Source organism: Protobothrops mucrosquamatus, unplaced genomic scaffold (genome assembly GCF_001527695.2).
Source record: "Protobothrops mucrosquamatus isolate PMUCROS unplaced genomic scaffold, P.Mucros_1.0 scaffold157, whole genome shotgun sequence".
In the NCBI taxonomy this organism is placed as follows: domain Eukaryota; kingdom Metazoa; phylum Chordata; class Lepidosauria; order Squamata; family Viperidae; genus Protobothrops; species Protobothrops mucrosquamatus.
The window spans coordinates 160,636-176,150 of NW_015386521.1; the positions used below are offsets into that span (position 1 = coordinate 160,636).

Consider the following 15,515-nt stretch of genomic DNA (forward strand, 5'->3'; position numbering starts at 1 on the left):
CTCCAAATCACAAGACATTGGCTTTATTCTTATTCTTCCCCTCCGCAGTTTAAATATAAAGTATAAAAGACTAAAAAGAGATTTTCGTAGACATCCCAGCCTTTGAACTACCCAAGGAATCTAAACAGCAAAGTTTCGCTGTCGGGCAAGTTTCCACGCCAGCCGTCTTTCTTTCCTCTCGCTTCGCCTCTTTATAACCTCACACCCCACCTTCTGTAAGGGAAGGCAAAAGGCAGATGGCCTCCATAGTTATGTGTTTCCCGCCACCCCCATATGGTCCGACCCAGCCAATCAAGCCACGCTCTGTGCTGGCTGGGGAATACTTTGGAGTTGAAATCCACTCATCTTAAAGTTGTCAAGATTGAAAAACACTGTGTTATACCACAGTTAGCAGGTGTTCTGATTCTCTACTGCAGGGGTTCTCAACCTTGGCAACTTTAAGACTTGTGGACTTCAACTCCCAGAATTCCTCAGCCAGCTTTGCTGGCTGAGGAATTCTGGGAGTTGAAGTCCACAAGTCTCAAAGTTGCCAAGGTTGAGAACCCCTGCGAGTCTACTGCATGCACATCCATACAGCAGAAAAGGAAAATATTTTGCTGTATGACTTTAGCATTTCTGTCCTCCCAGTCTTCCAGAGTTTAGAACACCCGATATTTGTTATTGTCGTACACAACTTTTTATTGAAATAGTCTTTCCCAGTCTGACAGGAAAGCTTATTTCCCAACTACGTAGATCTACAATTCTCAAGGGCGGAAGTTTGGTCTAGAATTTCCATCTCTATGGTCAACAACTTGCATCCCCGAGACCGCGTTTTCCTACGTAGATCTACAATTCTCAAGGCGGGAAGTTTGGTCTAGAATTTCCATCTCTATGGTCAACAACTTGCCTCCCCGAGACCGCGTTTTCCTCTTGCGCGTGCGCACGATAGAGGAGAAGGAGGAGGAGGAGGAGGAGGGGGTGTGTCGGCGCCGTCCGGCGGGGTCGGACAAGATGGCAGTCGCCGGCGGGGGCTTGGCGGGCCCCGTGGAAGTGGCCCTGGTGGCGGCGGCGGGCGAGACCTCTTTGGGACCCGGGAGCGGCGGCTCCTCTTCGAACTCGTCGGGTAGCGGCTGCTGCTCGGTGTGGGAAGTGGGCTCCGGAGCATCGGTGGCCGGCTACCGCGGGGGCTGCTGCGCCCCTCGTGGGCTGACGCTGCTAGGCGGGGAGCACCTTCTCGGGGCGCAGCTCGGCAAGGCCTGCGTGGGAGCCTGGGAGCTCCAGAGGAAGGTAAAGGCGGAGGATGAGGAGTGAGCAGCAGCTGGGGAGCCGCGCGACTTTCGGAGGCAGATATTATTCCGGGAAGAGTTTGATGTTTCTCTCCTGTTCCTCCCTGTCCCTTTCTGCACATCGGATACTATAGTTTGTGTGTGTATATTTACACGCATTAAGTATATGTGTGTGTTTGTGTGCGTGCATGCACGTGCGTATGATATACACGTATGTACATGTGCACGCAGGCATGCATAACTATATGCCTTAATTTTATAGTCTGCCTCTCGCTCAAGAGTTCAAGATGATGGTCGTTTCCTTATATAATAGGAATAATAATATAACCCTTAAGTTTTTCTGCATGATACAACCTTGTGTAGTAGGTTGGATCGAAAGAGAGAGAGAGTGAATCTTATAGTTCTTTGGCAAATCTGGCTTCCTCTACAACAGTGGTTCTCAACCTTTTTAATGCCGCGACCCCAACCGGTCGTAAGTCGAGGACTAAACTGGTCGTAAGTCGAGGACTACCCAACTGGTCGTAAGTCGAGGACTTTCCCTGCCTGGGAGTGCCGCGCATGCGTGGTTCCGCCCCCTGCACCGGCCGAGGCGTAGCTGGCAAGCAGCAGAGCCTGAGCAGGCCGACCACCAGCTGGCCCAGCCCAAGGGAGGTAAGGCACCCGCCGGAAAAGGGGAAAAAATGGCGGACAAAAAGAACGGCGGACAGCCTTGCTTGGCGACCCCCGTGAAATGGTCGATCAACCCCAAATGGGGTCCTGACCCACAGGTTGAGAACCACTGCTCTACAACCTTGACAATTTTAAGGCATGTGGACTTCAACTCCCAGAATTCCACAGCCAGCATTGCTGGCTGTGGAATTCTGGGAGTTGAAGTCCACATGCCTTAAAATTGTCAAGGTTGAGAAACACTGCTCTACCGACTTTGCTTGTCGGAAGTTGGCTGGGAAAGTTGCAAATGGCAATCATATGACCCCAGGACATTGGAGCTGTCATAAATACTTGCCAATTGTCAAGCGCCTGCATTACGGTGGTTGTAAGTGCGAGTACTGGTTGCAAGCCACTTGTTTTCAGGTGCCATTAAAACTTCAGTCACTAAATGAATGATGATAAGGGAGGGAACCAAACAGGGAGCAGAAGGTGTATCAGATAAACTATTGTCCACTGCCAGTGTTTGGCTCTGGCCTCATCTACTCCTTGTTTCAGTCCTGCTCACCATAAACTTCAAATGAGGTAACCTTCCCAGGTCGCAGTACCTTTTTACAGGTAGTCCTCGGCTTATGACCACAATTGAGCCCAAAATTTATGTTGCTAAGTGAGACATTTTTAAAAGCAAGCTTTGCCCCATTTTACAACTCTTCTTGCCACATTTGTTAAGTGAATCCCTGCAGTTGTTAAATTAGTAACACCGTTGTTAAGTAAATCTGGCTTTCCCAATTGACTTTGCTTGCCAGAGGTCACAAAAGGTGATCACATGACTCCGGGACACCGTAACCGTCATAAATATGAATCAGTTGCCCAGCATCTGAATTTTGATCACATGACCATGGGGATCCTGCAACAGTGATAAGAGTGAAAAATGGTCATAACTCACTTTTTTCAGTGCCATTGTCACTTTGAACGGTCACTAAATGAAATGTAAATTGAGGACTGGCTGAATATGGTTGTCTGTGGGGTACAGTCAGTAATGACTATTATCCTGTTCAAATTCTGCATTGTTCCATGGGCCTCTGTCCAGGTTGTAAGATGCTTAAAAGATGCTGAGGTATACTTGGTAAGACTATGAGAGCATCCACCCAAATGTTGCCTGTAGACTATGCTAACATCTTCATCCCTCTTTGGACAGACAGAATTTCTCTTTATATAAATAGATCGGCTGCTAGAACTCATTTATTGAGTTCTGTTAATTCTTTCTGACTGAGTTGTGTCAGCCCCAATCCGGATGTTCTGAATTCCCCGGCCAACATATTCACTGCTGATAATTCTGGAAGATGAAGAAGGTTTTGTAAAAGGTGTCTTTCGCCTGAGTTGACACAATACTCGAACTATAATTTGGTGGTTTTATTTGTGAGTTAAAACTCCCTCATAGTTAATTACTAACTGATTCCACTTCTCACAGGGGGGCATCTGTTATTTTTTTTGTTTCCGTTTGAATTATCTCTTTATCTTTTTCTCCTCATTTTATCCACTCCCACTGCATGTATATTCTCTGAACTATCAGAACATCTCGAGAAGACTTTTTTTTTTTTTTTGAGTTCTCAATGTTAAAATTGTCCAGGTTGGGAACACTACTGTAAAACATAGGACAGTGGACCCCCTCTAACAATATCCAGAAAACTATCTGGTGCTGACTTTGAAATGATAGCAATGTTCCACAAAGGGGCTGCCCCAAAGAACAGAGAGTCAGCCTATTTTCCAAAACACCAGAAGGCTGGACAGGCAAGAAGAAACAACTTATAACTAAGGAGACATTTTCTGACAGTGAGAACAATAAACCAGTGGAATGGCTTGCCTTCAGAAGTTGTGGATGCCCCATCACTGGAAGCTTTTAAGAAGAGACTGGGCAGCCATTTGTCTGAAATGGTACAGAGCCTCTTGCTTGAGCAGGGGGTTGGGCTAAAAGACCTCCAAGGTCCCTTCTAACTCTGTTATTCTGTTAAATGTGGATTTCTGCCTTGGGGGACATCTTATTGGTCCTAAATAGTATGGATGGAAACTGATGGATGGACAATGGAAACTGAAGTCCAACATTTCCAAAAGGCCGTTCCCCAAGAAAGAATTCATTTGTTCCCCTCCAAGAAATGTCTTCTGAAAAAGAAGCAGAGGCAAGGTGTCATCCCAGAAAAAAAAGACATTCTTCTGTCTCTGTTGCTTAGTCCCATTGCTTAGGCAGGATTGTGTTAAAGTCAGAAGAATGGGGCTTATACGGTAGTTGTTATCTAGGACCCAAATCTTCACCATCTGTTTGTTACAGGAGTGGCAAGTAAATGCCTTAAAGCAGGGGTAACATCTTTTCTTTGACTGACTGACATCTGCTTTTCTTGAGGGTGATCTATTGCAACTTACCTGTGATAATAAGGAGGAAGAGGGTGGGGAATGAGGAGGAATCAGATTTGAACAGATGTAACCCTTTTCTTCTTCTCAGTAGTTTAATCATTGCGAATTTATTTTCCCAACATTTCGTTTGTGCCAGACGTTTGAAGCAGCAGTGTGCGCAAAATGAAAACACATTTTGCTGCCAAAACAAAACACTTGATTGCCTAGATCAGTGGTTCTCAACCTTTTTAATGCCATGACCCCCAACCAGTCGTAAGTCGAGGACTAAACTGGACGTAAGTCGAGGACTAAACCGGTCGTAAGTCGAGGACTACCCAACCGGTCGTAAGTCGAGCACTTTCCCTACCTGGGAGCACCACGCATGCGTGGTTCCTCCCCCTGCGCCGGCCGAGGTGTAGCTGGCAAGCGGCAGAGACGGAGCAGGCCAACCACCAGCTGGCCCAGCCCAAGGGAGGTAAGGCACCCGCCGGAAAAGGGGAAAAAAATGGCGGACAAAAAAAATGGCGGACAGCCTTGCTTGGTGACCCCCGTGAAATGGTCGATCGACCCCAAATGGGGTCCCGACCCACAGGTTGAGAACCACTGGCCTAGATTAATTCAGATTTTAGCCAAGATAAATCCAAGAGAGTCTTCAGAGGCAAATAATGCAATGCGGATGTGCGCTTTCCATCTCCTTCCATGTGGCCTGCATACCAGCCTATCTGTCAGTGTTCTTAGCATCTTTCCTTGTGTTCCTTCACTTCTGTCACATAGATTCAACTGTTGCATGCCCACCTGGGCTCGTCCACTCTTCCCAAACCTGCTGTCTTTGCACCACACAGCCTACACCTGTCCATCCACTCCATCTCTCTATAGTACCTCTGCACCTTCCTTTCCCACCGTATCCACCTTCTGCCTTTGCTGTCCCCTCTGTTTTTAGGACATTAAAATAGTATACATTTAAATGAAGTGCTATTCTGGTGAACTTATTTAACCCTTTTCTGCACAAATGCAGTGGGATCCAGCTGGTCTGAAATAATAATTTTGTGTTGTTTATGCTGTGATCTAAGGTCTAATGAGACATTTGGTAATGAGGTTAAAACATTTTCTTTGCTGATTGAGCAAATTGGGAGTCACCTCCTTATTGCATTTTCACTTTAAAATTTGCATATCAAATTAATTTATTGATAATAGCTATTTATAAAGACTGGGCTTTTATGGTCTTATAGGATTTAATGATCCCATCTAATACCCCTAGATGTCTTTGAGGCTGAAAATTCCTCTGGTCCAAATTGAGATGGCAGCTAATGTAATTGTACATGCTGCCACAGGGTGGCAGCTGACAAATGGTGATTGCTATACCTTGTAACGCAGAAATTAAAACTCCTTGCTGAAATTTGCTGGTTGCGCTAATGTAAAGTTCGCAGCATTAATTGGTACCTTCCATAAAGTCATTTTTAAATCAGTTTTGAGATCTGGACTATTTGTGCCATATAAAATCAATTTAGCATGAGAAAAAGGATTAAATCTGTTTTTCCCCCAGAAGTAGCATAGCGTAATTTTCAATAGTAGTGAAGAATATATAACAATTTTTAAAACATTTTGAATTTGAAATTGTCCAATTACTTAAACCGTTATACAGGCAGTCCCCAACTTACAACCATTTGTTTAGTAACCATTTGAAGTTACAATGGCACTGAAAAAACTGACTTCTGACTGGTTTTCACACTTATAACCATCACAGCATCCCCACAGTTACAAGATCAGAATTAGGGTGCTTGGCAACTGGCATGTATTTAGAACAGTTGCACTGTCCTGGAGTAATGTGATCACCATTTGTAACCTTCCTAGCCAGCTTCCAACTAGCTAAGTCAATAGGGAAGCCAGTATCACTAAATGACCACATGTTTCACTTAACGGCAGTGTTTTGCTTAACTGTGACAAAAAGTCCATAAAAAGGGACAAAACTCATTTAACCTCCTTGCTTAGCAACAGAAATTTTGGTCTCAATTGTGGTTGTAAATCTAGGACTATATATGTACAGATATTCCAAAAGTGCCTAAAATGAAGAATTTGTACTGCATGAAAATGAGTAGAATGTGGTGCCAGGTGAAAGGCATGCATTGTACTCTGATTGAAGATTTGAAAAAATGAAATCCTCATCTTGAATTGACAATTGCATCTTCAAATATAACTTTGGAATTAAAGAACCCCATAGAAATATATGAAACAGTAGAGTGTTTTCAGAACGTGTATATAAAGAATTCCATGCAAAATATAAAGTACCCTGCAATTATGTTCAATTTAAGAATCATTTTTCCTATCCCAGGAGATAAGATTTAATTACTCCCATCTAGTAGTATCCATAGAAACATTCTTCCAACCCTTTTATCTTAAGCCTAACTAAATTCTGTTAAATGAATTCTAATAGTCCATAAATAAATAACATTCCAATATCAATTTTGGTAAGAGCTGGTGTATCTGAATGTATATTACAAAGTCTTGTAGTAAAAAATATCTTGTTTTGAATAGCACATTAGTAATTGTAAACTGTCTGAATACAAATTAGAGAAATACAAGCCAACAATAGTTAAAGAAAAAACCAGTAGAACATAAAAAGCCAAATAGGATGTGATAGAGCATGATAAAAAAGGGAAGGAAAACAAGAGAAAAGGAACGTTTCATTTCCAGTTGAAATGACTGCAGCTATCAAAATATGATCATATAATATCCTTAAAAGAAGAAAAAGCAAAAAAAAAATATTGTGAGAGAGGAAAAAAGGAGAAAAAATAGAAGAAAAATCAGAAGGTAACTTGGCAGTCTGTCCAGACACTGAATAATATATGGTTATAAGCCAAAAGTGAATACCATTAGAAAACCCCTTATTGAAGAAGCAATTTATGAAAAGGTTTTTTTCTTTTGAAAAATTGATGTTACTTATTTATATATTTGTATGCTCCTTATTGCTGAAGGCTCTCAGCAGCTAAAGATCAGAAACATCATAAAAGAAAAACCCTCCATAAGTAATATACACGCATGTATCATGCTAAAAAATCTCAGGAAGACCTTAAGGAATAAAGCATCTTGATTTTCAATGGACAATATCTGCCTGACCTAGGTGGAAAAGACACACCATGATTGCTCTCCTGAAACTAGGAGGAAAGAAGTCAACCAAATCTCTCTAAGGAGGAAGTTCCAGAACACGGGGTGACAATTGAAAATGCCTATTTCCTAAAACCTGTCAAAGGTTGTTTTCACATAGAGGGAATCTACACAACAGTTGACCCTGTTTGACTTGAATAGACGAGCAGATGAATACGGGAACAAATGATCCTCCAGAGCAGTGGTGGCGAACCTATGGCACTCAGAGCCCTCTCTGTGGGCACGTGCGCCGCCACTACCAGCAGATTGCGCAAGTCCATTAGGCTACCACCACCCGGAGCGGCAACCCCACCCAGCACAAAGGAGGCGAAGCAGCCAACTAGCAAGCTCAAGTAGAGGTGGTAGAGCACGCCCACACCCAGCAAACCAAAGGCCGAGCAGGGAAAGCTGGATCCCCATCGGCGCCATGCTCCCCCCAGTCCCAGCTAGGATTGCGTGCCTCCCCCCATCTATGCTGGGCCTCCTGCCCACCGCCCCACCCGCCAGAGACCCCCTGCATCTCCCCCAACACTGCCCGGCCCCCACAGGCATCGCCCCCATGAGCAACATCGAGGCGATTTTTAGTATAACTTTTCCCCTCTTCGGCCTTTTTTTGGGGGGGAAGGGTCCTTGGTGCTCTCTGAGCTTGGTTGTTTTCTTGCAGACATTTCATCATCCAAACTCGGTAACATCATCATTGATAGTCCTGTGAATTAGTTACCTAGTTTGGGTATTAAAACATCTGCAAGAAAACAACCAAGCTCAGATAGCACCAAGGGCTCTTCCTTTCAGCCTAGAGCTACATATATTCTCCTTTTTTAAAAATATTATTTTTTATAGTGTCGGTCCATATGCTACCCAGAGTCACTTCAACTGGAAAGCCTATGTATGCTACACAGACGTACGTGTTCCTTAGATTATTTAAGTATTGGTTCTACCCCAATATAGACAAAAGCTTTAATGCTTTTCTGGGTCTCCCTCCATTTTAAAGACAAATAACATATTTGCCCCAATATGTTTAATGCAGCTCAACAAAATTAACTTTTATTTTAAAAGACTAAAAAGTTTCTATTCCTCAAGTTAGAACATGGAATCGCTTGCCCATGGATGAGGACAGGGTCAGGTATTGCTAACATTCCCTTGTGACTTTTATGAGCATAATAATTGCTTTTTTTGGATCTCAGCCAATGAAGCGATCCCAGTATCCTCCTTACCGTAGAACAGTGATGGCGAACCTTTTAGAGACCGAGTGCCCAAACTGCAACCCAAAACCCATTTATGCATCGTCGGGTGCCGGGTGGGTGTGACCCATTGGGTGGGCGTGGCTGCGGTGGTAACGGCAGACTGGGTGGGACTAAAAAGTTCAATCAATCAATTCCAACTTTGCAAGATCTTTTTTTTTTCCCGCGAGAAGTTTAAATTGACTGATTGATTGAACCTTTTTTTTTTGTACACGGCAGCCGAGGCCTAAAGTGAAAAGATTTTATAAAACCCAGCTGAAGGCTTAGGACTGGGTGACGGCGTGCGTGCCCACAGAGAGGGCTCTGAGTGCCGCCTCTGGCACCCATGCCATAGGTTCGCCACCACTGCCGTAGAAGCTACCTTGGCCTCTGGTAATTAAGAGTCAAAGATTTATCTTCTGTGAATTTATCTTTCTCTCTTTAAATGGCCCGTCACCCAAATCTGGAAGATTTAGACTTGACAATCTTAGATCATATGGAACACTTGTAATCCTGTTTTTGGAAGCTTTCATTTAGGTGCAATTTAGTCTTTATTCATTTGGTCGAGCTTAAAGACAAGATACACCCTGTGCAAAGAAGTCCTTTATTAATTTCCTGCCGAATGAGCCCCTAAATAATCAAGCTGTGGTATTATAAGGAGCAAAATACCTCCTTATAATTCCACAGCTTGATTATTTAGGGGCTCTTTCAGCAAGAAATTAATAAAGGACTTCTTTGCACAGGGCATGTATCTTAAAAACGTATTTCCTTCTAATGCAAGAATGGCCATCAGTTTGGATGGTTTTAAACAGAAGAGAGCTAAGAAAGCTCTGAATTTCCATCAGTGGTAATGACTGTGTTTGAAATTAACTCTGCAGCTCCAAGGTTGAGAATAATTACTCTTCAAAATGCAGAGGGGGCAACAGCAGGAGAGAGCCATTGACTTAGTGTCTCGTTTGTGGATTTCCTAAAGGCATCTTCAAGCCTATGTTGTAAATGGGAAACAGATGGGTTATTCTGGAGGTGTATTACAGCATCCTAATTGTACATGTTAATCTTATATATCTCACATCCCATAGATCAGACAGAGAGGGCTTTCTCTCACCTTCTGCCTGGCCCTTTTTACCAGGTGATTGAATCTGGAATATTCTTCTCTACCGAAGTAATTGATGCCAGGGGTAGGGAGAGGCTTACCAGCTCAGGGATAGCTAATGGCAGCTAATGTGCTGCTCTCTAGTGGTCATCTGGTGTTTAAAAATCTGGTAGCCCTATTACAACATTATGTGCTGGTCATAGTTCAATTCACAGGCATGTATCATAATGTTATGTCAGGCTATAAATGCAAATCAAATCATACATGTAGAGTTGTGATTTTTATAGGAGAGAGGGCTGCAAGTTTACATTGGGCTTCAAAAGTCCAAGTCCATGCGGTTGTAAGAATAGAATGGAATTGGAATTGGAATTGGAGTAGAATAGAATAGAATAGAATAGAATAGAATAGAATAGAATAGAATAGAATAGAAAATATGAAATAGAATAGAAAATATGAAATAGAACAGAACAGAATAGAATAGAAAATATGGAATGGAATAGAATAGAATAGAATAGAATAGAATAGAAAATATGGAATGGAATAGAATAGAAAATATGGAATAGAATAGAATAGAAAATATGGAATAGAATAGAATAGAATAGAATAGAATAGAAAATATGGAATGGAATAGAATAGAATAGAATCTTCTTAGTATTTTAAAACAAGCAACTCACGTGTGTTCTAAGACTGACTGACAATTTCTCCCTCTCAGGCCTGGCACACAGTCTATCTTCCCCTTTTGTTTTGTCAGGTAGGACTTGCTCCCTCTGATCCTGGTTGAAACCCTTTTCAGGTCAAGGGTATCCGTGCTCATCGGCATTCTTTTTCTGTGTCCCTAGGATCAACTCCAGCAGAAGATAATATGCCCAGGCCCAGTGACTTGCCTGACAGCTGCTCCCAATGGTCTCTACATCTTGGCCGGCATTGCTGAAAGCATCTACCTCTGGGAGGTAAGGGAGCTTGTAGCATTGGTGTGGAATGCAGTCTGATTGTTTTGGCTGCTAGAGCTGGCTGAAAGTTTTAAGAAGCTGAAAAAGCTGTGGGAGAGCTGGACTCCTGTTCTCTCCTCTACTAGAGTACATTTGCTAAAGTTAAAGGTCTTGGACCATACATAGTGAGATACTGGAGGTGTTCTTTAATGCAGTGAGATCAGAACTTTGCCACGAGAAAGTGGGAACTACCATCAACCTGCTGCCTATCAGTTTGGTTTCTATAGGCCAGAGAGGGTTTTTGCAGTGGATCTTCTGAGCTGTGCCCGTTGGGAGGGCTTCCCACTTCCTCCTCAGCTCCTGCCATCCATTATATATATGGTGTGTATTATGATGATGTTATCCATTCAGTCATGAAAAATGCTTGGCGACTCTGTGGGCGAGGTCTCTCCGTGTCTTCGGATCTTGTATTGCTTCTGTTCTGTGCTCTTTGATAGTGTCCAGCCACTGTGTTCTTGGACGGCCCGGTTTCCTTTTACCCTAACATTTCCAGTCATAATTGCTTTCTCCACTGAATTCTCCCGCATGACGCACACATACATGCACACATACCTCCAGTCTTTATTATTTTTATAAATAACTCAAGGTGGTGAACATGTCTAAATGGGAAACAAATGGATTATTCCTCCTATTTTCCCCACAAAAACAACTGTATAAGAAGAGTTGGGGAGAGACAGAGGGATGGATGAATGGATGGTTGGTTGGTTGGTTGGTTGGTTGGTTAGGGTCTTTGAAGGAAATTTCAAAAGCTGATTTATTTCATAGCCAGTGAAGCTGATCCCAAGACTGGTGTTGCATGCCTCCAATGAGGAATATCTCACAGAAGCATGGCTGCTGCATTCTGGGCCTACTGCAGCATTTGAAATTTCCTTCAAAGACCCTAACCCAAATAGAAATTATTACAATAATCTGTTTTGGAGGTAACCAGTGTAGATCAGAGAGGCCGGATCATAGAGATCAAAAGAGCTCAGAAGTCATCTTGTCCAATCCACTTGGTGCAGGATCTGCTGTAGTATTTTGAACAAATGGCTATCCAGCCTCTGTTTGAAGATCTCTGGTAAAAAAGACTATGCCAGTTCATGAGGCAACCTATTCCATTGGTTAACTGCAATTACTGTCATGGGGTTCTCCCAATATCTAACCTGAATCTACTTCCCTATAGTTTCAATTCATTATGTATGATCTCTTGGACAATAAAGAGCACGTCCATTTCCCTTTGTATTCAAACACCTTTCAGTTTTGGAAGATTGCCCTTATGGCTATCGTCTGTCTTCTTGTTTGCAGACTAAACATAGTTAGTCGCTGCAGCCATTTTTCATAGGACTTAATTTCCAGTCCCTTGCCATCTCTGAACATAATTCCACTTTGCTAACTGTCAGACTGCAATGCATTGAACTGGACAATTGATTTTCTGTTGACTTTGAATACAGCAAAGCAGAGTGGGACAATTATTTTCCACAATCCAGATTCCCAAAATAGCTTTTTCTTTTTTTAGCAGCTGTTTGATTTTGTTGGCTCGTGTTCAGCTTGTGATCTTTTAGGAAGCCCAGTTCTTTTTCACATACAATATTATTATGGTGGCCAGGTCCCTCCCATCCTACAGCCTTCCTTTTTTCTTGCCAAATTCAAGACTGCATTTCTTCATGTTAAAGTTCATCATATTGATTTCAACCCACCGCTCAAGCCTAATTCTTTTTTAATCTTCTCTGTCTCTCTTAAAGCATAAGCCAGTCCTTTAATTTAGTGTCATCTGCAGGTGATCCCAAATCACCAATAAAAACGTAAAACAGCACAGTACCCAAGACAAAGTCCTGTTTCGCTCCACTTAATACTATTCTCCAGTCTGATGTGGAACCATCAGGGGAAATACTGCCTAGATCAGGGGTAGGCAACCTTGGCTCTTTTATGACTCGTGGACTTCAACTCCCAGAATTCCTGGGCCAGCATGGCTCAGCTTGGAAACCTCTCCCTTTCTCCTCAGCATGGCTGGCTCAGGAATTCTGGGAGTTGAAGTCCATGAGTCATAAAAGAGCCAAGGTTGCCTACCCCTGGCCTAGATTCAGTCATAGGGCCAATTAAAAATCAATCTAAAGTTACCTCAGGTGGCCCCTGTTTCACCATTTTACTAATACAGACACAGTCCTGGGCTTATGATCACATCTGAGCCCAACATTTCTGTTCCTAGCAAGACAGTTATGAAGTGAATGTTGTTCCATTTTACAAACTATCTTGCCACAATTGTTAAGTAAATCGTTGTAGTTGTTAAGTTAGTAACGGTCATTAAGTGAATCTGGCTTCCCCATTGACTTTGCTTGTCAGAAGGTCACAAAGACACCAGGACACTGCAACGATCACAAATATGCGTCAGTTGCCAAGTGTCTGAATTTTGATCACGTGACCATGGGATGCTGCAATGGCCATGGGTGTGAAAAACATTCATAAGTCACTTTTTTCTATGCCAGTTTAATGTTGAACAAACACTAAATGAACTGTTGTAAGTTAGAGACGGACTGTGCAAGTATCATGAGAAGTTTTGTTAAATATTCTGTGCAGGTTAGCCCTATCCAAGAAAAAGCAACGTTGATAAATGCAGCAGATACAAAGCATCTCTTGCTATCATACTCAGCTAAATACCTCGGGGAGAGTGCTAAGTAGAGAAACACCCACAAACTATGGACTTGCTTTTCTGCGGGTGTACAGAACTGCTGCTAAGTAACAATCCTTCAGTTTAAGTTTGTGATCCAGCCTGAAAAGAGACTGACACAATATATTTTGTTTGGTCTTGTTTTGAGTGTCCCATTATGGGGAACAATAGAAACTCAAGTAAATCCATTTTCCCTTGTTTTTATCCTGTTAGTGTAAAAAGTAGGATGGGGTGGTAGTCCATGCTAAATGCTACATACTACTACACCCACAGTAAGTAGGTTATCCTTCTCATACCACTTTCTCTAGCCTGTGGTGACCTCCCTCTTTCTTTTAGATGTAACTTAATGGGAAATTATCAAAACCAAGAAGCAGTGATTAAAATTGCAGCCGTACACTTAATTCTATTGAGTAGCCAACAGCCAGGGCTTGTAAACAGATTTGCTGAGTCAGATTTTTATATAGATGTTTGTTTAAAAGATTTATAAAGCTGCTGCTCTCCCACTTTTTTAAGTGGCGCACACCAACAAAAAATAAAAAAATCAGAATCATAGAAGAAAATACCGTACAGAACCAAAATAAATGACATTTAATCCAGACTGACAATAATAACATATGGTCTCACAGCAGAACTGGCTTATATACCATAATGGTCCCAGATGGGAGAAAAGTCTCTGTGTGAAACCAGTAGAGTCAGGTCATCTCAATCAGCAATGAGGAGGAACCGTTCAAAGAGTAGACTTAACAAGAGAGAAATTACACCTCCTAAGCCACTTTAGGAGGTGTTGCTTAGAGCATGCAAACCTTGTGCCATGGATAGCTTTATAGTTGGGAGTTGTGTGATATATACAACTCATAAATTATTATTATGGCTGGTCACACACAGATTTTGCATTTTTGTCCACTTATCGGGTCCTTCCCAAGGACCTGGGTCAGGTAAATGTTATTGTTTAAGTAATAAAATATTCTGACCACCAGAATCTTGATTTATACCTGGAAGATATAAATGCAGCTCACATAGTAGGGACATTATAAGGGGTGCACTGAGGGATGTCCATTACTGCCCACCTCACTGCATTCGAACTACCAGCAGTTCCAAGTGGTTTCCAAGGGCAGCCCCACGTAGAGTGCATTGTAGAGTGAATTGAGAGGTAACTAACGTATAAGTGACCACGACCATGGCCTCCTGATCCAGAAACAGGTGCAACTGATGCAGTAAGACAAAGTTGTACAAAAGCCCTCCAGAGGCCAGCTGGTCCTCAAACTGCCTAAAATCACAATGGAATCCTAGAAGGAGAAGACAGAAATCCAGGAGGAGCCCCAGATTGCACACCAGAGGGGAATTGCAATCCTACTCAGAGCCAGTGTGGAAAATTCCCAAAACCAGTTCCTGAGGGACTCAAGTTACACAGCCTTTCAAGTCTTATTACATTTGAGACAGAACTTGTTTTTCCTCACCCAGACTCCCCATAGCTTCCAGAACTAGGAGAGAACCAAGGCAACATCACTTGATCAGTGTAGTAGGCAAAGGAATATTACTGTGTCATCAATATGTTGGTGTTATTTGATCCCATATTGCTGGATGACCCTACCCAATGGCTTCTTGGAGATTTTAAGCACAAAGCAAGGGCCTAGACCTTGGCTCTTTTATGACTCATGGACTTCAACTCCCAGAATTCCTGAGCCAGCATGGCTCAACTTGGAAACCATTCTTTCCTCTCAGCATTGCTGGCTCAGGAATTCTGGGAGTTGAAGTCCATGAGTCATAAAAGAGCCAAGGTTGCCTACTCCTGGCCTAGACACATTACACTAACACCAAATGGAATTGGCCTTAGTAACCAGTTTTCTGAACCAGCCTAGAAGGACTCCATTGTTTGTTGCTCAGCAATCTTTTCTTTTTCCTTTAAATGGGAGCTACTAATTTAATTTAATTTTAATTTAATACATTGACTTATATGCCGCCCTTCTCCCCACGGGACTCAGGGCGGCTCACAGCATATTAAAACAACATAGCACATTTCCCCAATAAAAGCCAATTAAAACCAAATATTTGTAGCTGTGTCTCTTATTAAAAATCATTAAAAATTATCCCTATTTAAAATTCACCCTAGGTCAGTCCCGCTTGCTGAAA

General features: G+C 42.5%; 1 protein-coding gene across 1 annotated transcript in view; it reads left to right on the forward strand.

Moving 5' to 3' along the window:
• The first annotated feature begins 990 nt into the window (after positions 1-990).
• The window catches only part of WDR18 (WD repeat domain 18), a 71,254-nt gene continuing 56,729 nt past the window's right edge, over positions 991-15,515 (forward strand). Inside the window, exons 1-2 of the mRNA XM_015813453.2 lie at positions 991-1,266; positions 10,592-10,702. Coding sequence (XP_015668939.2) covers positions 991-1,266; positions 10,592-10,702 — 387 coding nt within the window. The remainder of the gene's footprint in view (positions 1,267-10,591; positions 10,703-15,515) is intronic.